The sequence below is a fragment of the Aethalodelphis obliquidens genome, unplaced genomic scaffold (genome assembly GCF_003676395.1).
Source record: "Aethalodelphis obliquidens isolate GAN/ISIS:26980383/991018 unplaced genomic scaffold, ASM367639v1 scaffold36, whole genome shotgun sequence".
In the NCBI taxonomy this organism is placed as follows: domain Eukaryota; kingdom Metazoa; phylum Chordata; class Mammalia; order Artiodactyla; family Delphinidae; genus Aethalodelphis; species Aethalodelphis obliquidens.
Genome location: NW_020837980.1, coordinates 12825278 through 12850148, shown reverse-complemented (window position 1 = coordinate 12850148; position 24871 = coordinate 12825278). Strand labels below are relative to the sequence as shown.

Below are 24871 nucleotides of genomic sequence, written 5' to 3'. Positions count from 1 at the left end.
GGAAGTCCCCTGATCATTTTTAACATCAGGGAAAGAGACAGACTATTAATGCAGTAGTGCAAGACACCCACCTAAAAGAGTATTACTTACCTCCTTTCCCCCAAAACCTAAGTCTGATCAAGCCTAAGAATCGTATCAGTTTATAAAAAATATGAGGGGTACAGTCATCAAAATCCAGAAATGTAGTAAATTATTGGACAGATAAACCAGGTTCTTTCCTAAATAAATGACAAAGAATAAAACGGGTGTGTGTGGTGGTATATTTTAGAGGAGACTTTAAGGGACTTCTCAGGCAAATACAGTGTATGGACTTTGTTGTGTGGATCCTCATTCAAACAGATAACTCTAAGATGATATTATGAGGCAATCAGGATCATTTGAGCATTGACTGGATATTTGATGGTATTTACAGACTGAATGATATGTCTGGAATCTGCTTTAAAATAATTTGGGGAGGACTTCCCTGGTGGCGCAGTGGTTAAGAATCCACCTGCCAGTGCAGGGGACACGGGTTCAAGCCCTGGTCCGGGAAGATCCCACATGCCGTGGAGCAACTAAGCCCGTGTGCCACAACTGTTGAGCCTGTGCTCTAGAGCCCGCGAGCACAGCTACTGAACCCGTATGCCACAACTACTGAAGCCCGCGCACCTAGAATCCATGTTCTGCAACAAGAGAAGCCACCGCCATGAGAAGCTCACGCACCACACCGAAGAGTAGCCCCCGCTCGCAGCAACTAGAGAAAATCCGTGTGCAGCAACGAAGAACCAATGCAACCAAGAATTAATTAATTAATTTAAAAAAATAATACTCATCATTTGGGGAGTAGGGGGCTGAGGGTTTAGAATGAAACAAGATTGGCAAAATGTGGACAAAAATGCCAACAAAATGTTAGCAATTGTTAAGTGCAGATGGTGACATCTTTTATGTATAGTTAAGATTTTTCATAACACTAAGTTTGGAAGAAAAAAAATTAATTGCATTCTAAAATAACGAACTTTAAAACTTCCATCTATTTTCATTAGCCCTCAAGATGAGTCACAGATCCCAAATCATAAACCAGAAGGCCACCCTGAAGAAAATACAAAGGACAATATTCATGAGCAGGAAGAAACTGTTATTTCTTATGAACTAACTCCTGAGGCTTCTAGAGGAAGTCAGACAATGGCAGGTAGATATGACATGTTTCCTAATTTTCTTACTGGTGCTTCCTCTGAACCTCTGAATTTATTTGCCATGTGGAGACTCTAACAAGGGAGCCACGCAGGGACGTCAACTGCAGACCAAGCAGCCTTTGCCTTCCCACACTTGCACCGTCAGGAGGGCTGCAGTTGCACCAGAGCACAGGGCCAGCCCTGCGTGAGCAGCTAGATCTGCCCTCTCTCCTGTCTTGGGCGTCACTTCCTTCTCTTTGTTTTGTTTTATTTGTTTTTTTAATCTGAACCTTTACACATACCTTAAACTTTTTTCTAAGAAGAATATCTTTTAGTACTTTTCTCTGACGCTGGATTCTCAGAGTATTCCTAAGCCTACCCCTTTGGGAACTGTGGAAGATTGAATATCTACACTAGTAGAATGGATTTACTTACTTAGCTCCTACTATAATCCACATCTGGGTTTTTCTTTGATAGTGGAAGATCATGATCCGTAGCATGTTAAGAAAAAATAAAATTTTCTGTGCTATTCTTTTATACTTTCTGGATTCTTCACACATCTTTTTTCTTTTTTTTTTTTCTTTATGACTTTTGCCAAGGGATGGGGGTAGGGGAATCATCCCACTAGTGTAATGTATCAGTTTTGCATCTCATAGTCCATAAACAAAAAGCTATCCCTAGTAATTCTTTCTCCTCCCCCCACCCAACCCCGCCTCCAGTCATTTTGCAGAAGGGTAAGTCCCATGAAATTCAATTATGCAGGACTGTTCTTAAGAGCATTTTCTGTATCTTATATACATATAACATGGAAATTTATATCATCAGCCATGTTCCTTTGTAACCAGTATGAAGCACTTTTTCCTTTGCCTCTTATCACTCACAAGGCAATGTGTACAGGAATTCTCACTTTCTTTAAAAATTGTCATTGATCACATTCGGTTATTATGATGCCAAGTCTGTGTTAAAGGTTGTGTGGGTGTATTAAAACCCCAACATTTATACCATCTGCAGTATTTAGCTTCATGCAACTAGAAAAGCTTTTAAAAATGAGACCCAACAGGGGTGAGTCACTGATATACACCTGAAAATTAACCTTGAAGCCCCCCCAAAAAATTTGTTTTAATTTTTTCCCAGTTTCATTGAGATATAATTGGCATATAACATTATATAAGTTTAAGATGTACATGGAAAAGGAATTTTTAACCAGTCTTCAAGAGACATTTCATACTGAATAATCAGTTGCCAGAATAACAAAAAACAGAGCCGAAATGCAACTAAGAATTCCTTCCCGACACACGTTCTGTGTTGGGAATCGCAGCGTCAGGATTTCCTTCTCCGAAGGTGTCTCCAGGATTTTGATCTCGTCACGTTTTCTCGGTGTGTTTTAGTGCAAAGCCTGTCCCCGTCTCCCGAGTCCTCGGCCTCGGCATCATCCGTTCCGTCCACTCAGCCGCAGCTCACAGAAGGCTCACACTTCATGTGTGTGTAGTCTCAGAACAAGTACGTCGTTTCCTTTCATTTTCGTGCTTTACTGTTAGAGCTTTCAGCCTGACTTTTGTTGATTTGGTGAATAAAAACTGTGATGAATTCCGGCCTGTGTGTTAGGGATAGTTAGCAGAGCAAGTGTTTGAACCACGGGCAGTAACTCAAAATTTCCAACATCAGCCCTTCAGTGATTTGCTACATAACAACATTTTCTCTGTCTCTTCTTTCATCATCCATAAAAACAGCTAAACTCGGAGGGGAGGTTTTGCAGTGTTTTGCAGCTGTGCTCCCACCTAACAGTTTCTTTCCACAGTTGGGTCTGAGAATTCTGTTCAAGTCGTTACATTTTGATACAGAAATGTTTTTTACATTCAGCGTGGACCTATCTACCACACTGGGAGTTTGCTAATTATTTTTAAGGATAAAGAAAAGTTTATGGTACAGCCAACTAGATATGGAATGTAAAATCTTTAAGAGCCATCAGAAATTATTTCTAAATAATATTTTTTTTTAAGTCAGGGAGGTAGCTTTTGGTTTTTTTTAGGTAGGGAGGTAGCTTTTAAAAAAGCCACAGGTGGGGGCAGGGAGACGGGGCCTTTCTCAACCAGTGTTCCTTAGACCACACTTTTAGAACCACGAATAATTTCCTAAGGTGTCTTACTTTTAAACTTTATCAACAATGGCTACATTTTACCTCAATTTTGTACTTACATACTTTTTTTTATTTTTCAGAAAAGCTGTGAGGTATGGAGTGAACATTTTATGCCTTTTTCCGCACTTTTTTTCTCAGTATCTACCAGATCTTCTCATGTTTGGTGCCTTCGGAGTATCACCAATTTCTGTTAAACAGTATAAGCTGAGCAAACACCTACAGACATTATGAGCACGGCTACAAACATGTTCTTTGATTTTTAGGTACTCAAATGAGTACAAATACCAACTTAGACTAAGTTTTTCATCCAGTAGTGCTCATTTTCTAGCCTCTACGTCCATTCACACCTTTTTGTAGCAGCTATAATCTGTGTCCCTTTATTTCAGCCAGAGGATTTATGTTTAACTGTCTTGTCATTTCTGTAACTTTTATTTGAGATCACGTCTGTCTGGAGCCTAAAAGAGGCTTTGTTTGTTGTCACTTGGTATCTCTTTAGGACTTGTTGTATTTGTTGTAGTCTTAACCTGTGTCTTGCCTCTGTCACTCATATATTTAACCTTTTAACTTAATACATTCAGAAGTGGCAGTTGCCACTAGTGACAGAATAACACCAAACAGGGATAATGAACATGATGCTCATTTTATTCCTCCTGTGCAAAGAATTGATTGATGGCCTCCGTCTGGCTTAGTGGTGAAATGTACTTTGAGAGCCACTCCCATTATCTCTTGGTTCAATAAACAGGTTACAATTCATTGTACTCGGACCATTCTGATAACAAGAATGTTCACAGTTAAAACTGGAGTACATTTCCAGGTTCCTTAAGTTGTTATTATTCGCTTTTGTTTTGTTTTACTTTCATTCCAAGAGCCAGGAGTATTACGTACTAGACTTAGGTACAGTGATTGCCGGATATTTTCTAGCTTTGTGGTGTGCAGTCACCACAACCAACCAGTGGCATTCAGACTTGCATTATTTTATAATCCATCTTCTCATTGTGCATGTGTCATCTTTCTGAACTAGTGGTTTTGGCAAGACTTAGGAAAGTTTTACAAATGACACCGCTATGTAGGCAGCTTAATATAGTATTACGTATTTTAGTAAAGTTGTGCAAACCTCTGCTCATTTCGTCAACCTTTTGGATTCAGCCACAAGTTTCGGTCCTTTTTTTCATCTGAATTGCTGTGCACATATTGCATTATGTTTCTTTGCTTTGTGAATTAAGCTTATGGAAATGAAGAGAAGATGTCCTTCAATTGTATTATGTTTTGGGATTTTCATGGCCATGCTTGTCAGTTCTATTGCTAGAGAATGTGGCCCTTAGTTACTTCAGGAAATGGTCATTAATTAACTTTGCAGGTGTCAAAGTAATTTTACTTCTTTGTATTTTTCAGCTATACTGACTTCCGTTGAAACCATTCAAAGCTGAGGACATGGACCTTTGGCAATGTGAGAAGATATTGTACAGTATATTTTAAATCTATGAAATTCATAGTTCTGATGCTTTTGGCCACAGAGCATCATTTTATCACTTCTGGAAAATGTTTATTCCAAAACAGCTTTAATGGCCCATATGTACACTCAAGGTCATGTAATGTAATCTCAAGGTTATTATTCTGACACCAGCTTGCTGCTATGATTTCAGAGCACATAAGTAAAGGTGCTTTTTAGTGTGTGGTCTACAGCCAGAGCTTACTTAGTTGCTGATTTCCAGATTTTGATGTTTCTAAAGTCTAGGTGGATTTATATTTCTTTTCACTTTTCAGTACATAAATTTAGTTATTATTTCCAGTGAAGCTTGTTTTCCTTTTTTTTTTTTTCCTTCTTCCTCCCATTTTGGCTACTGCAATGCTTTGTTTCACCCTTGATTTGTAAAAATTTTATATATATATTTAAAATGTGCCATTTTATTACTGCTAAGTGAAGTATGTCCGTTTCCTGCTATAATTATTTCTCAGTCAGATTGCATTGTCAGCAGTTATGCCACACTCTTGTCAGCTTAGATACAAATGTTATCGCTTACTTTTTTCTTAAAAAGCAATTTAAAATGTAGGTATTTTGAAGTACTGGGCTTATACTTCATTGGACTAGATGTGTACAGCAATAAGCAGGTTTTCAAATCCAGTACTTAGTTTGTGTACAAATGTAATTATGTTCATTGTGTATATATTATACAATGAGCACATGTAATGTAAGTATTAAAGGCTACTTACTGTTGTTTAAATGCGAATGTTCATATCTCATTTCTTTTTTATCATGTTAAATAAATGTTGATGTTCTTAAATCACTTGTGTTAGAATTTTTGCTCTTCCCATCTAAAATGGAAAGTCTGAGACTTTAAGAGACTTCTAGATGAAAAAGTAGTTAATCTTACTGGAAAGAGCATCGTAAAAGAACTGTGTCTGTCATCCAGCTCAGCTCTTCCACGTCAAAGTCGGGAAACTTGAGGCCCAGAGAGAGAAACTGACTTGGCCACAATCACATTACATTTAATGACAAAATTTGCACCAGCATAAAGCTTTTCTGACTTTTCAACACCACTGGGCAAATGTAGTTTTGTCAAGTCTTCTATACCTATTTCTGTTGGTTTCCGTGTCATAGAAGGCATCTGCAGCCTCGCTCTGCTTAGTGGACTGAACTTGGGGTTGGGGGCGGGGGCAGAGTTATTCTTCTGACATGGGTAACTAGAAACCGTTTCATCCTCATAAGCAGAGATCATTGTCTCTTACACCACATTCTCTGCAGATGTTCACGCTCTTCAGAATCAATTACATTTCCTTTCCACTATAACCTTTTGTTCAGGCTATATATTGTTCCCAGAGTACAAGGAAATGCAAGGCTTTGGGATTCCTATATAAAATTGCTGAAACTAAATTGGTGCTGGTCAGTCTTCTTTTTTTTTTTTCATGCTATGTTAAAGAGGATTTAGATATAATTTAAAATGCAGATGTATAAGAGTTCATCTGCTCCAAACAGAAACACACAAAATGAAGTGCAAATAGATACAGGCTTTAATGTAGGAGGTGAATGAGAAGAGAGGTGAAAATGGGAGAAGCATGTTTAGCTCCTTATATCCATATGAACATGTTTACATATAGTACCTTTTTCTAAAGACACACAGAAGTCTTCTCAGGGGAAATAGTCAACAGATTATGATTTCCCTTTAAGTCATGACACAATGATTGTTACCAATCTTTTATGGGTGTGTTGAGGGGAGAGTTGATGTTATTCTTTGGGATTTGTTTGGGGTGGTTTTATGTGGGGTTTTTGTCTTTATGTTTGCCTGGTATGTGTGTGTGTATGATTTACTTGAAGCACTTTTTTTTATAAATTTATTTTTATTTTTGGCTGCTTTGGGTCTTCGTTGCTGCATGTGGCTTTCTCTAGTTGCAGCGAGCGGGGGCTACTCTTCACTGCAGTACGCGGACTTCTCTCATGGCGGTGGCTTTCTTTGTTGTGGAGCACGGGCTCTAGGCATGCAGGCTTCAGTAATTGTGGCACACGGGCTCCAGTAATTGTGGCACACTGGCTCAGTAGTTGTGGCTCGTGGGCTCTAGAGTGCAGGCTCAGTAGTTGTGGTGCACGGGCTTAGTTGCTCCACAACGTATGGGATCTTCCCGGACCAGGGCTCGAACCCGTGTCCCCTGCATTGGCAGGCGGATTCTTAACCACTGCACCACCAGGGAAGCCCCGCTGGGCCCCATTCTTAAAATTTCTGATTCTTTCAGTCCGGGGTGTGGCCCAAAAATTTGAATTCTAATTCTAACAGGTTTCCAGGTGATTCTAATGCCGATGCTCCAGGTACCACACCTTGAGAACCACTGGCACATAATAAGGCTCTGTGTTATTTTTTGAATTTTTGTTTTATTTACATGTGGTAGTAAAAAAATTAGGATAAATTCAGTTTTTATTTACAAAGGTGTGCACAGAGTGTAGAAAACTAAAAAAAAATAATGCAACAACTTAGAGATGTTCTACCCCTAGGCCCAAAGTGGTAAGGGGAGAAGTAAGTGGAACCCGTAGAAGAGAGTCACTTGAAAGAAGCCTTAATCTTTTTCCAAGAGACCAAGCCAGCCTCGGTGTATGCAACCCTGCAGGGAAGGGGCCAGAGCAAGAAGTATTCCCATGGCACTGTCTTATTGCCAGGGCTCCCAATGGCTGAACCCAGTGGGATTCAGAAGTCACAGGAGTTGTGTTGAGTGTGGCCGGGAACTGACGGGGGTTTCCCAGACCTTCTCAGAGGATCCTTGAAGTCAAAACTGTTTTCATTATAACACTAATATGGTATTTGCCTGTTTCACTTTCATTCCTTCAGTAGTGAATAGCGGCGTTTCCCAAAGGCTATCTGACCTCTGTGATACGACAACAGACTGAGTGCAGAAGCAGATGTGGAAATCCAGCTGTCTTTTGTTAATCCCGATAGAAAAGAGCGTTACAACAATGGAAATCAATTTTTTTTATTAAAAAGCATGTTATTTATGTTAACACGTAAGTGGGTTTATTACTGTTATTTTCGATGAATGAGAATATTTTAAATGTTTCTCAGCTTTAATTTCTATTGCCGTAAATGCCAATAGATATAACCCACAAAACAAGCTATTTAGAGTCCTCAATAGTTGTTAAGTTGTGAGAATCCTGAGACTCAAAAGTCTGAGAATCTCTCATATAGTCCTTAGAGGTCAGCCGCCTGTTGCAGGGCGCAGTTGAAAGCTTTGAGGGGCAAAGGAGATACCAGCCCACCTTCCTAAGGACAATGCTACTTACAGTCACTGCTTGCAGATCACCACCGGTCTGCTCCTTGAACTGAAAGCCCCAATGTCTGTGAGTGATATCCAGAGCCTGTGGATCCCTCTTGGGTCCTGCCGGCTGCAAATCCTTCATAAAAAATGACTCAGAAAGGCGGCGTCCATACATGCAAAAGTGTAGAAAGGCTGAGGCTCTCTGGAATATCTGTTCTCTCTCTTTTTCTTTGTCAGCTTCAACACACACTTTTGGCCTTGCCTCGGTCCCCAGCTGTGTTTGAATTTTTACTCTAGCCCCCATACCCAATTCATACTTCCTTATTCATAGCCTTGGGTGATTACGAAAACAGTTCAAAATGGGTAAATGAAGACGTGCCATTCCATGTCAACATGGAAGAGCACCCCTGAAAAAATCCATTACGTTATTCCCCCAAATGATGTTATTTGTTATACGGTACAGACATTCGTGTCACCTGTAAGAAATTTATACGGACATTCGTGTCACCTGTAAGATTTATACGGACATTCGTGTCACCTGTAAGAAATTGCTATTCTCTGACTGCTGGACTGTCTGGTTCCACCCAGCGTAAGAAAATGAATGATTCAACCCTTTGTATTTGAAGTAGCAACTCACGCTGTTCAGAAACTTGTTCAGCATATACCTTAAAATAGCAGCTGCTCAAAGATCCCTAGCTTTTTTTTCTTTTTTTTTTTCCCTTGGAGACATAACATATCTCACCAAGATCCTTCCCAAGTGTGTTGGGCTTGTGGAGACATCTGGAAAGTGCCGAAGAGCAGGCCTGGAACAGAGCTCGTGTCTGTAATATCCTACTGGAAAGTGACAGGGATGTAATGGAGGTGCTGGAATTTCAAACAAATTGGCTGCTAGCCATATCCCCCAACATTGCCCACAGCCAAAGACGAGGGAAGCAGCTGCTTCCAGTAAGTTCCCTGGTCTAACTCGCAATTTACAAAAGAAGGAATAGAAGCGTTCACTAAATGTATGAATTATCAGTGGTAATCAAAGATAGACAAATTAAAATGAGACAAATTACAATGAGATATCTTTTTTACCCATCAGTTTGGAAATGGTGCAAAACAAAGTGATAATGCAGGCTTCCCTGGTGGTGCAGTGGTTGAGAGTCCGCCTGGCGATGCAGGGTGATACGGGTTCGTGCCCCGGTCCGGGAGGATCCCACATGCCGCGGAGCAGCTGGGCCCGTGAGCCATGGCCACTGAGCCTGCGCGTCCGGAGCCTGTGCCCCGCAATGCGAGAGGCGACAACAGTGAGAGGCCCGCGTACCGAAAAAGAAAAAGTGATAATGCAGTCCACAGTCCATGTTGTGCACTTCAAAATTTGCTAAGAAGTAAACTTATACGATGTTATATGTCAATTATAGCTCAATAAAGCTGGAAAACAATTTTATTTTATTTTTTTTTTTTTTTGCGGTACGCGGGCCTCTCACTGTTGCGGCCTCTCCCTTTACAGAGCACAGGCTCCGGACGCGCAGGTCCAGCGGCCATGGCTCACGGACCCAGCCGCTCATGCGGCATGTGGGATCTTCCTGGACCGGGGCATGAACCCGTGTCCCCTGAATCGGTAAGCGGACACCCAACCACTGCGCCACCGGGGAAGCCCTGGAAAACAATTTTAAGACGGCAGATATCACGTTAGCTGTGCTTACTGCCTGCACACACACAAAAACACGATGGGACACAGGGACACTCTGGGAAGGGTTAGATGTGTATATTCCCTTGATTGTTGTGATAGTATTACAAGTCTTTGAATATGTCCGCGTTCATCAAATTGTGCAGTTCTTTGTATATCAATTATACTGCTATAAAGCTATTTTGTTTTTTATAATATAAAAATAATAAGTGATAATATCCTGAGTTGGCACAGTGTAGAGAAAGTTGTAAATTTATAGAGATAGCCTGGGACCTGGGACCCACTACCAGAGTGCTTGCACCATGCAATAGCTTGGGACCTGGGACCCTTTACTGGCGTGCAGAGTGTAATAAGCGCCTCCTCAAGCAACAGCATACAAAGAAACTATAAAGGACTAAAAATAACTGCATGCATGATGCAGTCCCAGCAGTTATCAACAACAAGCTACAAAAAGGCCACACAATTACTGCCATGTCTGAGGTGCCGGGAGCAAAAGGACGAGACTGCGCATGACCCCTGCGCACAGCACCACCGAGGGAGAGGATGGGCAGACCACCTTAGCCACGCCTCTGGTCCCACCCACCAATCCGCCTCACCCGCAGCCATTTGAGGAACCAGCCAGCCATACCCGGAAAACGAGCAAGATCACCTGTTTCTTGTTTCCGTTCCCTGGTGCTGCAGCACGAGCCCCAAGAAAGCCTTTCGTGAAGTTCTCGTCTGTCCTCTTATCAATTTCTATTGATTAAAGAGTCCAAGGACGCAGGTCAGTAATAATACAGGACTGGTGGGAGTGTCAATTGATAAAACGTTTCAAAAGTATTTAAAAACGCATACTCTGATCCAACAGTTCTACTTCTGGGAATTTTTCTTGGAAATAACCTAGTGAGTACCCAGCGGCATTTTGTGGTTTGTTTTGTTAGTGGTTTAAGTAAGGTGTCTATCTCATGCCATTAGAAGTCCAACAGAAGGGCATCCAGGGCTGTCTGGAGACTGAGGGATGCTGTGAGGGAACCGGACTGCCCCCTTCCAGCTCTGCTCTAGGCAGTGACTACTGGACCTGGGGCCCCCAGGTGCAGGCCCCCTGGGGAGCAGGAAGCCCAGGAGGCAGTATTAGCTGCTTCCATTTCTGTCTCATTGGCCAGACCCAGATGACATGGCCGCCGGACCTGCCGGGGTATCTGAGAAAGCAAGTATTTATCTTTCCAGCTTTTAGAATTGAACAGGGCAGTGAGAAGGGAGTTGAAGTGGGTGTTGAGTAGGCCAAGCTGCAAAAAGTACCCCACAACCTACATGTCCATCTTTGGGGAACTGTTCAAATAAATGAGAGAATACAGTCACTTAATACATAAGCAGTCACTTCTTGTGGTATGGTTAATCTATGAAAAGTGGTTCACTGTATATTAAGTGAAAAGAGTAGTTGATAAAATAGTATGTTTCATAGGACTCCATGTTGTTAAAAATACATGTGTATACTATACATTTGCAGAAAAACCTTATATACATGATAATGTTAATTCTGGATCTTTAAAGATTCCTACACTCCCTGAATTTTTTTGGCAAGCAATCATGTCTTAGTTTTAGAATAAGGAACAGAAAATAAATGTCTATTTTTAAGTTCTCACTGGACCTGAAACAGGAGGTAAACTAGTCAGTCAGTTAAAATCAACCTGATGAGGGCTTCTGCCCCCACTTGACCTCCAAATCTTAGCCCTACCATCTCAACTTTCTGATTCACTAAGTCTGGAGCGTATCCAAGGAAGCCGCATTTTTTTTTTTAACCATTTCATGTTTTAGATGAACTGTTAGGAAGCTGTAATTTACGTAAAATATACCCATACAAAGGGTACAGTTAGGTGATTTTTTTTTTTTTTTGGCAATATGTATGCCCCATCTAACCTCTACCACAATCAAGGTATAGATCATTTCCATCTGATGAGGCCTTCTTCCCCTAAGTGACCTCCAAATCTTAGCCATGAGACTTTCTAGAATGATTCAAAACCAAGTATAACGAGAAAACCGTAACACCCAAAAATGTTCCCTTGTACCTTGGCAAATCATGTCCCCAGCCCACCCCTGGCAACCTCCACCCCAGGCAACCACTGATGCACTTCCTGACCCTGTGGATTGGTTTTGCTTTATCTAGAGTTTTGTATAAATAGACTCATATATTCCCCAGTGAATTGCCTTCACAGAGTCAAAGATCAATTGAAAAAAGAATTTTATATACATAAAACATATATTTTATATAATATATATGTTACATATTATGTTATAAATTATATATAATAAATATGTAATATATAAAAATTATGTACACATTTTATATATAATTATATATATGTAATATAATTATATATATATAATATAATTATATATATATAATATAATTATATATATATATGTGTGTGTGTGTGTTTCTGGACTCTCCATTCTGTTCCATTGGTCTATATGTCTGTTCTTTCCCCAATGTGACATTATCTGGATTACTGTAATATGTCTTGAAATCGGATAGTGTAAGTTCTCCATCTTTGTTCTTCATATTTGAGATTGTTTTGGCTAGTCTAGGTCCTTTGCATTTCTGTTTCAGGACTCAATTTGATAATGCTTTGTTAAGGATTTTTTGTGTTTATCCTTCACAAGCAATATTACTCTGCAGCTTTCGTTTCTTATAATGACTTTGTCTGGTTTTGGTGTTGTCAGATAGTGACCTCATACATAGAAGGGTTTCCTCTTCTATTTTCTGAAAGAGTTCGTGTGTTATTTCTTCCTTAAATGTTTAATGGAATTCACCAGTGAAGCCATATGAGCATGGAGTTTTCTTTGCAGAAAGGTATTTAACTATAAATTTTACTTAATTATTACATATAGGACTATTCCAATTTTTTATTTTTTCTTGAAATAGTTTTAGTAATTTATGTCTCCAGTGAATTGGCCCATTTCATTGATTGGCATAAAGTTGTTCATGCTACTCCCTTATTAACGCTTTAATATCTTCAGTGGTGTCCCCTCTTTTATTCCTGATATTGATAATTTGTATATTCCTTTTCTTTTTTCTTAATCACTCTAGCTAGAGTTTATCCATTTTGATTGTGTTTGATGGATTGTGTTTCCTTTTAAATATTTTCTAATTTCCTTTGCAACTTCTCTGACCAATGAGTTACAAGGAAATTTGTTGTTTAATTTCCAGATATCTGGGCAGCTTTCCAGATAACTTCTGTAATTAATTTCCAGTTTAATTCTATTGTACTAAAAAGGAACATTCTGTAGTTTTTCAGTCATTTTACGTTTATTGGGATTTATGTCTCCAAATTTTCTCTATCTCAGTAAATGTTTCATGTGTACTTGAAAAGATAATGTTGTTCATATCTTTTGTGTCCTTCAAGATATTCTATCTTCTTCTATCCGTTGCTGAGAGCAGTATTGGAAGCTTCAACTAAAATTGTGATGGTGGATTTGTCTATCTCTCCCTTTGGTTCTGTCAGGTTTCACCTAGCATATCTTGAAATTTTGATATTAGGTACATGCATATTTAGGATTGCTATGTCTTCTGAATGAATTGACTTTTTTTGTCATTATGAAATGTATTGCTCTTTAACTCTGGTGAAATTCCTTGTCCTTATGTCTGTTACCCAAAAACTGGGTTAGCCTCTTGGTGGGTATCAAGCCGAAAGACACAACCAAGCGAAAGATCTGGATAAGGAAGGATTTATTATTACTTGCAGCAAGTAGGGAGAACACCAGGGATCCTTCCCAAAGCAGTGTCTCCCTGGACACCAAAATTGGGTAAGTTTTAAGCTAAGCGTTCATGCATATTCATGAAGGGGCTTGGGTGGTCCAGTCCAAGCTTTAGTTGACTGAAGTCACTGAGGATCAGAAAAAGTCAACATCATCATCCCTTAGATTCCAGTTAATCTGGTGGTTGAGCAACGGAGGAGGAATTTAATTTCTGCAAGACAGCACAAGACAGTGCTTTAGGCCAGTCTTTACCATTGAAATAGAACTGGGTGTCTTTACAACTGATTTGTTATCTTTGCTTTTGTTACTTCACTTGCCTGATAACAGTCCTCTGTTTCTGCATTTTTTGTTCCCTGAAGGTCATTGATTACCGAGACCTGTTCAAGGGCAAGCATTGTGGCCAGGCTTGGATCACAAAACGCCTTAGGCCCAAAATGGCTTCTCTTATGTCAAGAAAGCCCAGCCTGATTCTCTATCTTCAGCGACCCCTTACCTTATCTGCTTGCATGTCTACTTTGTCTGGTATTAATATAGGAACATCACCCTTTTTATGATTAGTGTTTGCATCATATATCTTTTTCTACTTTTTACTTTCATCCTATATATGTCTTTATATTTAAAGTGCATTTCTTTTTTTTAAAATTTTCTTTATTTTTGGCTGCACTAGGTCTTCGTTGCTGCACGTGGGCTTTCTCTAGTTGTGGCAAGTGGGGCTACTCGTCGTTGCAGTGCGTGGGCTTCTCATTGCAGGGGCTTCTCTTGTTGCAGAGCATGGGCTCTAGGCTCGCGGACTTCAGTAGCTGTGGCACGCGGGCTCAGTAGTTGTCGCTCGTGAGCTCTAGAGCGCAGGCTCAGTACTTGTGGCGCACAGGCTTAGTTGGTCTGCGGTACGTGCAGTCTTCCCCGACCAGGGCTTGAACCCGTGTCCCCTGCATTGGCAGGCGGATTCTTTTTTTTTTTTTTTTGCGCGGTACGCGGGCCTCTCACCGTTGTGGCCTCTCCCGCTGCGGAGCACAGGCTCCGGACACGCAGGCTCAGCGGCCATGGCTCACTGGCCCAGCCGCTCCGCGGCATGTGGGATCCTCCCGGACCGGGGCACGAACCCGTGTCCCCTGCATCGGCAGGCGGACTCTTCAACCACTGCGCCACCAGGGAAGCCCGGCCGGCGGATTCTTAACCACTGCGCTAACAGGGAAGCCCAACATGGTAGAGTTTTTTTGTTTGTTTATTTGTTTTGTTTTGTTGCTGAGCCATGAGGCTTGCAGGATGTTAGTTCCCCAACCAGGGATTGAAGCCGGGCCATGGCATTGAAAGCTCCAAGTCCTAACCACTGGACCACCAGGGAATTCCCTCAACATGGTTGAGTTTAAATCGACCATCTTGCTATTTGTTTGCTATTATCTCATCTGTTCTTTAGTCTTTTTTTCTTTTTTTCTTCTTTTGAATTGAGTGCTATCTCTGCTTGGGATCTCCCTCCCTGCACCATTGTCCTTAAAATGGCTCTGGAGCAAAGTAGGGCTTATCTCATTGGTTTCACTTCTCTCAGCTTTGTTCACAGTCCTGCACTCTTGTTGTCCACTGTCTGAAAAGAGTAGTTTCATATATTTTATCCAGTTTTCTAGTTGTTTACAGAGGGAGGGTGTATGCAGTCCCAGCCACCCAATCAGGGTTTGAAATTAAATTCTAGAATAAGTGGTGTTAAAAATATCTAAAATAGGCCCAAGGTGGAGTTGCTCACGCTAAGCCCCACATCAGCAAACCAAAACTTAACCAAGTTTCTCTCCTCAGCTCGCCCAGAAAAGGAAGACCTAGGTCAACCAGTCAGCGCTTGCCAGCTCAGCACAAGTTACCTGACCCAGCTAGAGTTCCCCTTTACCCCATATAAGGAAGGTAGTCCTGCTTTAACCAATCAGGGAATGCCTTGTACCTTCTAGCTTTTGTCTATAAAATCTCTAGCCTTGCACAGCTCTTTGGAGTGCCTTTCTGTCTGCTAGATTGGTTGCTACCTGATTCATGAATTGCTGAATAAAAACTTACTGGATCAGTACATTGTCTGTGGGTTTAATAGTATTTAACAAGTTTAAATTAAGCAGGATTAATTAGAAGTATGTATCTACTAGGCAGGAAAATATTTGTGATACTTATTTCTGTTCTCATCCATTCAGCCAGGTTTTATTGAATGCCTACTAAGTGCCAAGTACTTGGTATGGCTCTTGGAGATGCAATGTGAGCAAAAATAGAGATGGCCTCCGCAGACTTTTAGTTTAAGGAGGTACTAACAGGAATTCAACCATGTGGTTATTTGTTCTAGAAAATTCTTATGAAAGCATGTAAAGGAAGCGATCTAGCAGGTGTGGTAGAGATGGTGGAAGACTTTCTCACGGAAGCAAATTTGAGCTGAGATCTGAAGAGTGAGTAGGAGTTAATTAGTAGAAGGGGAACAAGCCGGGGGCTTAGGACAGGCTTTGGTGGTAGAAGGAGGCTGAAATCGAGCCAGACGTGATTGCAGCCCTCAGCAGAAAATCAGCAGTTCTCTACTGCTTGAGGTATCTTGAGCAGGAGATTGACATGATCGGATCTGCCTTTTGAATAGATAAGTGTGTCATTCTTGTATATGCATACAATGAAAAGATTCCACTGCATTGAAAATAAACGGACCAGGACAACACGTTTCAGCATGAACACTTCACGCTAACAGGAGCTTAATTGAGGTGCGGGTGGAGAGCAGTGGCAGAATGACACATGCAATGTGACTTTATGAGGCGTTAAAACATTCAAGAAAATATACAAAATACACAAAGGGACGCATACTAATGTTGTAAAAGTACACAGATACGTGAGGAAATGGTAGAGGTACCTACCATGCTGATATGGTGTTTATCTGCAATATTTAAATACAGGTAGACTGAGGAGAGGAGAATATGATTGGAGAGGGTTACAAGAGGGACACAACCAGATGTATTTTTATTTTATTCATTTATTTACTTAGGCCACACCACGCGGCTTGTGGGTTCTTAGTTCCCTGACCAGGGATTGAACCCAGGCCCTCGGCAGTGAAAGCACAGAGTCCTAACCGCTGGACTGCCAGGGAATTCCCTATTTTTATTTTCTTAACATGTGAGTTGGATACATGAATATACATTATTCCTCACTCCTTTCCGTATGTCTGAAATACTTTATTAACATCACTTTGCAATGTGGAGACGAGATTAGAAAAGATCGAGAATAGATATGGAATAAAAATAATAATTGAGATGGAAAAGCTCTAGGAGATCATTATAGCAGTCTACTTGAGAGATGATGATAGCTTAGACAGGTGAAGTGGTAACAAGTTGGAGAAATCTAGCCGTATTTGAGTAACATTTATATCTAAGAGGTAAAATCAACAAGATCAGCGTATGCTTACATCTGATCCATGTACCTTTCTGTCCATTTTCTTTTCTGAGGCTCTCTTGATTATATCTACTTAGATCTGATGCCAAAAGCTCTGTGCACCAGTGCCAAGTTCAATCTCGGAGACAGAGTTTGGGGTGAAGTAGAAAAAAATAGTTTTATTGCTTTGCCAGGCAAAGAGGGACACAGTGGGCTCCTGCCCCAAAAAACTATGTGTCCCAACCCAGGAGGATTTGATGAGGAGTTTTATAGCAGCGGTTCAAGGGTGGGGTGGCTGATAAGATTAGGGTGTGTGCAGGGCCTGCAATCCTCTAACCTGGTCTCAGGTAATCTTGATGAGCTTCTCTGGTTCCTGGCCTCGGGTGGTTTCCTGGCTACTCCTCCCTTGATTAGCAACTGTTTGAATCTGCCCTTTGGAACTCGGGAAAGGTCATGGAGGTTGGATTCTATTTCCTACAAGCAAGAAAACGGGACAGAAAGGCTTGTGTGCCCAGGAGCCTCACAGGATCCTGCTCGGTTTCAGTTCCACCCTCAATGCCACTGTGATTTCCCACCTGGATTACTACACCAGCCTCTAAACCAAACGCAGAGTTACCTCTTACGTTCAGTCTATTTTCTTCTTTTTTTGGCCGCACCGCGAGACCTGTGGGATTTTAGTTCCCTGACCAGGGATCAAACCCGTGCCCCCTTCAGTGGAAGCATGGAGTCCTAACCACTGGACTGCCAGGAAAGTCCCTCAATCTATTTTCTTTCCTTTTTAAAAAAAAAAAAATTATTTATTTATTTGGCTGCGCCGGATCTTCATTGCCACATGAGGGGTATTTAGTTGCAGTGTGCGGAATCTTTACTTGCGGCATGCAGGATCTTTAGTTGTGGCATGCAGACTCTTAGTTGCCGTGTGCATGTGGGATGTATTTCCCTGACCAGGGATGCAACCCAGGTCCCCTGCATTGGGAGCACAGAGACTTAACCACTGAACCACCAGTGAAGTCCCTGGGATTTCCATTTGGGGTGATAAAAAAGTTTTGTAACTAGATAGTGGTGACGTTTTTACACAAGATAGTTGTGAACGTACTTAATGCCACTGAATTGCACGCTTTAAAATGGTTAAAATGGTAAATTTTATCTTACGTGTATTTTACCATAATAGTTTTAAAAAAGACAGAGGGCTTCAGAGTCTGTGCACTTAATCCTCTCACTACCCTGTCCCCTCAAATCTGACTGCTGGCGCACACTTCACGGAATGTAGAGACGCAAACACTCACACACACACACTCTGCCCTTGTCTAAGAAATGCCTACTTACCCTTGAGTCAGCTTAGACCTCACTCTTCTAGACGCATTTCTGGACTGTGTCACCCCTCTCAGGATGAAACTCTCCTCTTTTGTGTCCCTCACAGCTTTAACTTCTCCCCTATCACAGCACTTAGTAACCACCGAGGCCAGCGACTACATGTGTGTATCATCGCTGTATCCCTGCCACTTAGCAGAGTGCTCTGCACATAGTAAATCTTCACTGAATGCATAAGTACGTCATAAATGTTTGTTGTTTTTTAATATGGGCAAACTTGTTTTACTGAGCTTCGCTTCATTGCGCTTTGCAGATTTGTCTTTTTTACAAATTGAAGGTTTGGGGCAACCCCATGTTGAGCAAGTCTATTGGAATCGTTTTTCCAACAGCATTTGCCCACTTTGCTTTTCTGTGTCACATTTTGGTAATTCTTGGCAATATTTCAAGTGTTTTCATTATTATTATATCTGTGATGGTGATCTGTGATCAGTGATCTTTGATGTTACTGCTACACAACTTGCTGAAGGCTCAGATGATGGTTAGTGTTTTTTAGAAAATGGACTCAAATGATGACCAAAATCTGTTCACAGAAGTGATGACAACTGACATTAAACGTATGTTTTTTGTTTGGGGGGGTTGTTTTTGCTTTTTTGTTGTTGTTGTTTTGGCTACACCGCGAGGCATGCGGAACTTCCCCAACCAGGGATCGAACCCATGGCCCATGCAGTGGAAGCACAGAGTTTTAACCACTGGACCACCAGGGATGTCCTAAACATATGTTTTAAAGGATGATGATGGAATTAATTCTAAAAACCTCCTTTGGGCTTCCCTGGTGGCACAGTGGTTAAGAATCTGCCTGCCAATGCAGGCGACACGGGTTTAAACCCTGGTCTGGGAAGATCCCACATGCCACAGAGCAAAGCCCATGCGCCACAACTACTGAGCCTGAACTCTAGAGCCCGCGAGCTACAACTACTAAGCCCGTGTGCCACAACTACTGAAGCCCACACACCTAGAGCCCGTGCTCTGCAGCAAGAGAAGCCACAGCAAGAGAAGCCCGCGCACTGCAAAGAAGAACCAAAGCCAGCCAGCCAGCCATAAATAAATAAATAAATAAATAAATAAACATCCTTTGAGGATCCACCGTATTTCCAGCGTTGTGCTGCATGTTGTATAGGATGTATAAGACATAGTTACGGCACAGAGGGACACTCTGTTAGCACTGCCCAAACGAAGAGGACACCCACAACTACTTGCTCTAGTTGAATGACAGTGAACCCTGCCTTTCTCCCTTCCTACCAGGGATCCCTTGTTCAGCAAGGTACTGAGGATGGTGGCATGAACCAGACTGTGGTCACTGCTTACGGTTTACCCAACCATCTGCCCATCCTCAGACATCATAACTTCCCCCAAAGTTTCCTCTTCTATATGTAAAAGAAGTTGGGAAATTCCCCAGTCCTGTACCTGGCTCTAAGGAGAAGCTCAAAAACTATTAGTTCCCTTTGCCCCCTCTCCATCCTCCCAAGGGCTGCAAAAGAAGGGCTGTGTGTTCTGGAAGCCCGGCTCCAAGTTCAACCATTTGATAGACTAAAATGTTTCTTAATAAAAGAGAAACTAGAAACTTACGAAGAGAATGCCTGCCTTTTTGTAGAAACATGGCTTTTAAGTTGTTAATGATATCTAGGTTCAATGGAACTATAATGATTAGAGAATCAAATCTCTGTCAGAGCAGAAGTCTATGTGATTTTTCTAGAGAGAAGGCCATTAAAAGACACTTTCTCTACCAAATTCTTTTTTTTTTTTTTTTTTTCCGGTACGCAGGCCTCTCACTGTTGTGGCCTCTCCTGTTGTGGAGCACAGGCTCCAGACACACAGGCTCAGCGGCCATGGCTCACGGGCCCAGCCACTCCGCGGCATGTGGGATCTTCCTGGACCGGGGCACGATCCTGTATCCTCTGCATTGGCAGGCGGACTCTGAACCACTGCGCCACCAGGGAAGCCAACCAAATTCTTATTTTACCTCCTAAGATTTCTTCCCAACTAAGATATCCTATCTTTGCTAGCTGTTTCTCCAGCCTGTTGCATCTTGCCTACAAAGATAACAAACAAATTAACAGTAATAAAGCACAATCTTGCTGGCAGGTTGGATGAGAAGGCTTTCAATATGAGAAATTGCTCTGGAACTATGGTGGAAGGTAACGTGGGTTATAACGTGAACCAGTTTGCAGGGCAGAAATTGAGACACAGATGTAGAGAACAAATGTATGGACACCAAGGGGGGAAAGTGGCGGGGTGGGGGCAGTGGTGGTGGGAGATTGGGATTGACATGTATACACTGATGTGTATAAAATTGATGACTAATAAGAACCTGCTGTATAAAAAAATAAAATTCAAAAATTCAAAAAAAAATTTAAAAAAGAAAACTCTGTGAATGTTATATATATAAGTATATGTTATATGTATATACCAAATCAATCAGTCAGTCACTGTGAATGTTCAGCGATTCCTAGTGGTGACCTCTTGTTATAGCAGGGAAATAAACTGAATGTGTAGACAGATTCAGAAATGAGGGGAGAAACACAAGGGTTATTTTTCTACCCCTAGCATCTCACTTAAAACATTCAGGTACAAGGGACTTCCCCAACGGTCCAGTGGTTATGACTCCACCTTTCAATGCAGGGGGCATGGGTTTGATCCCTGGTCAGGGAACTAAGATCCCGCATGCCTTGGGGTGCAGCCAAAAAATTAAAAAAATAAATAAATAAAAATAAATAAATAAATTGCACATATCTTTAAAAAATTTTCAGATGTGAAATAATTGTGTTTAAATGAAGAATCTAGGCCAACTCACTCAGCTTGTTGTACACTGGTGCCAAGGAGACCAAAGGCGTCCCCCCAGGGGACCAGGGGATTCAGACACAGGCACATTTTCTTCCATCATCACCACCTCTAATCCTGCTTTGTCACCTCAAAAACAATGCTGTAAATTCCCAAGGGATTTAAGAAAGCAGTGTAGACAGAACCTTTTCAACACTCCTGGGGAAAGTGTGTCTTTATATTTTCTTTTATATATCAGTAGCATCCTCTTCACATTCAAGGGCCTGCCTGATCTTAAAAAATAAACTTAAGAAACTTATATTAAGTGAATAATGTTGAAGTTCATGTTCAAGGGCAGCATGCCTCTTGACAAAGGAGACTTGGACGCATAAGAGCCTCACATGTGTAAGTGCTTTAGATCCTGATTTCCTTTTAGGTCACAGGTCTCTTTTCCCTTGCCAACCTCATACATAATGCAGTGGTATCCACTTTCAGTGAAAGCTTGATTGATTTCTTCTCTTTCAAAAGCAATCATGAGAATGAAGCAATTAAACTTAATAACACACAGTAGAAAGAAAACAGCTCTGTTTGTGTTTCAGTCTTACCTCAGGAAGATCATATGGCTTTTGCATAATTTTAAAGAATTTTATAACAATAGTTACATGGATTTTTTTGGGGGGGTATACTCTTAATTGAATCAACCTGTCCAAACAGCTCACAATTTATGAAGTTGAAGTGTTCTTAAGTAATTGGATAGGAGGTTTCTTAGTAGGATATTAAAGGGCATTTAGAGTGAATAAGGACAGCATTGTAGATGTAACTTACGACTTGGGTTTATCTTACAAATAGGCGGATATTAATGACCTAATGTCCTATCTCTTCCAAAATGATATAGAGCAACAAATTATTGTCATTTATTTTAATCAGCAAAGAGTTAAAAACTTCCTGAAGTGTTTCTTTAAATTTTTAATTAACTTCTTCATTTAGATTTCCCTCCTAATCAACATGCAGGTACACCAGGTAACTACTTCTTTCTTGTTCTTATTAATCTGCCAATGTTACGCTTTTCATAAAAATACAGAGAATACTTTTTATAAACTAATTGGAACCAGATAAATTAAATCTACATTTTATTTCTTTATTTCTTTTTTTTAAAATAAATTTATTTATTTTATTTATTTATTTTTGGCTGTGTTGGGTTTTCGTTGCTGCGGTGGGCTTTCTCTAGTTGCGTCAAGCAGGGGCTGCTCTTCGTTCCAGTGTGTGGACTTCTCACTGCGGTGGCTTCTCTTGTTGCGGAGCACAGGCTCTAGGCGTGTGGGCTTCAGTAGTTGTGACTCATGGGCTCTGGAGCACAGGCTCAGTAGTTGTGGTGTACAGGCTTAGTTGCTCCGCAGCGAGTAGGATCTTCCTGGACCAGGGTTCGAACCCGTGTCCCCTACATTGGCAGGCAGATTCTTAACCACTGCACCACCAGGGAAGCCCCTACATTTTAGTTCTAATCTAATTTTCACAGAGTTTTAGAAGTTTGAGTTCGGGGCTTTCCTAAAGGGAAACCCCAGAGTAATTCTTAGCTCTGAGGTTTTTCACAGCACCTTACCAATAAATATAATCTATCCATTTAGGTAGAAAATTTAAAAACTTTTTAAAGATATTTTGGCTGTTTTAATAGGTGTGTAGTAGTGCTACAGCAACTCTCATTCATTGCTGATGGGAACGCAAAATTGTACAACCACTTTGGAAGACAGCTTGGCAGTTTCTTAGAAAACGAAACATACTCTTAGCGTACAATCCAGCAATCACACTCTTTGGTATTTACCCAAATGAACTGAAAATTTGTGTTCACACAGAAAACATGAACACAAGTTTATCTCAGCTTTATTCATAATTGCCGAAACTTGGAAGCAACCAAGAGGTCCTTCAGGAGGTGAATGGATCAATAAATTGTGGTACCTCCAGACAATGGAATATTATTCAGCACTGAAAAGTACATGAAAAGAGAAGGAAGAGCCTTAAATGCATACTACTTCATGAAAGAAGCCATTTTGGAAAGGCTCCATAGTGTATGATTTCAACTGTATGACATTCTGGAAAAGGCAAGACTATGGAGACAGTAAAAAAATTAGTGGTTTCCAGGGGTTAGAGGGCGGGAGGGAAGAATAGGCAGAGCACAGAGGATTTTTAGGGCAGGAAACTCTTCTGTGTGATACTATAATGATGGATGTCATTATACATTTGTCCAAACCATAGAATGTACAACACCAAAAGTGAACCCTAACATGCACTATGGACTTTGGGTGATTCTGATGTGTCAGTATAGGTTCATCAATTGTAACGAATGTACCACTCTGGTGCTGGATAGGGGGAGAAGGTATGTGTGTGTAGGGATAGAGGTATATGAGAACTCTGTACTCTGCTTCACTTTGCTGTGAGCCTAAAACAGCACTAAAAAGTAAAGTTTTGATTTAAAAAATGTATTGAGCACTTCCTACTTTGAGCTAAGCAATGTGCTAGAGATACAAAGGTGGATTCTGACAACATATCTGCCTTGAAAGAGCTCACAGTCTTGCAGGGAAACAAAGAAACACTTGATGCTCTAATGGAATGATGGGTGTTGCTGCCGTGAAAGTGTATCTTTCATATAGGGAGATACAAAGATGGGATTTTCTTCTATGGGATGGGGAACACAAGGAAAGGATTTCCAGAGGAAATGGAAGTGAGGTTTGGTGAGACGGTGGTGTTAGAGTTCTTTTCTACTGTGCTACAACCAGACACCAAAGAAATGATTCTTAGTGTTGTCTCCTTTCCACTCCCTAAAAAATGTGTAACTGAGAGGGAACTAGGGAGGGAGACATACCAACCAATGTTTTACTTGCTCTTATGAGCAGCCCAGGATGAGGTCCAAATAACCATTGAAAATATTAAAAGATTCTATTCTTCAAACATTTATTCAGTACCTATTAGGAACCAAATGAAGAGTGGAAGAGAATTTGGTCAAGTTCATAAACTACATTATCAACCCATGCTTCAGCCTCCAGCTTTTCTCACTTGATATTCTGTCCCCCATGATATCGGGACTAGCCCTAGACAGAAATATCTGGAAGCACATCATTGTCTCAGGTGAATATCTCCAGCTGCATGTTTGACATCTCCACTTGAATGTCTCAAAAGCACCTTTAATACAACGTGCTGGAAACTGAGTTCACACACTTTCGCTCTAAACCTAGTCCTCCTCCAGTTCTTAGCTCATGATTGGCGTCACTCTCTGTGCAGCTGCGCAGACGGACCCCAAGGAGCTATCGCAGTCATGGCTCTTCCTGCCTTACCCCCGACATCTGCCTCCCGGTCCTGCTGTTGGACCTTCGTATTCCTCAAGTGTATGCTCTTCTCTTCATCTCTTCCTCCGTCTCCCAGATCAAACTACCATCAACACTAACTTTTTATCTCCCCCCAATCCATTTTCCCCCTGCACAAAAATGGAAACTTGAGCACATCCTTCCACTTAAAATCTGTAGTATCATAAATAATAAAGATTTAGGGAATTCCCTCGTGGTCCAGTGGTTAGGACTCTGCGCTTCCACTGCAGGGAGCACAATCTCTGGTAGGGGAACTACGATCCTGCAAGCCGCATGGCCAAAAATAATAATAATAAAGATTTAGTCTCTGTCCCTGGTTCCTGGCATATAGCTCCTAAAACCCTTGGAATCTCTGGAGTGATAAGAAAATCTTTTGTATTCTATTGAGGTGACTGGTGTCTGGGGACACCTAGATAGCTCTAGGCTAGGGACTGTTCACCAGGAAAGACCAAACCATGTGATTAGAGGGTTGGAACTTTCACACACACCCTCCACACCCGACCTCTGGAGAGGGGAGAGGGGCTGGGGGTTGAGTCCAATCACCAATGACCAGTGGTTTAACCATTTGTTCCTGTATAATGAA

General features: G+C 41.2%; 1 protein-coding gene across 4 annotated transcripts in view; it reads left to right on the top strand.

Annotated features, from left to right (window-relative positions):
- The window catches only part of PLEKHA5 (pleckstrin homology domain containing A5), a 243522-nt gene extending 237952 nt beyond the window's left edge, over positions 1–5570 (top strand). For 3 of the 4 annotated variants that reach the window (XM_027129464.1, XM_027129481.1, XM_027129463.1), the window contains 3 exons: positions 1023–1168; positions 2540–2651; positions 4681–5570. In XM_027129464.1, coding sequence (XP_026985265.1) covers positions 1023–1168; positions 2540–2640 — 247 coding nt within the window. In that variant the 3' untranslated portion in view covers positions 2641–2651; positions 4681–5570. The remainder of the gene's footprint in view (positions 1–1022; positions 1169–2539; positions 2652–4680) is intronic. The other variant, XM_027129465.1, reaches the window with a different exon arrangement.
- The last annotated feature ends 19301 nt before the right edge of the window (positions 5571–24871 follow it).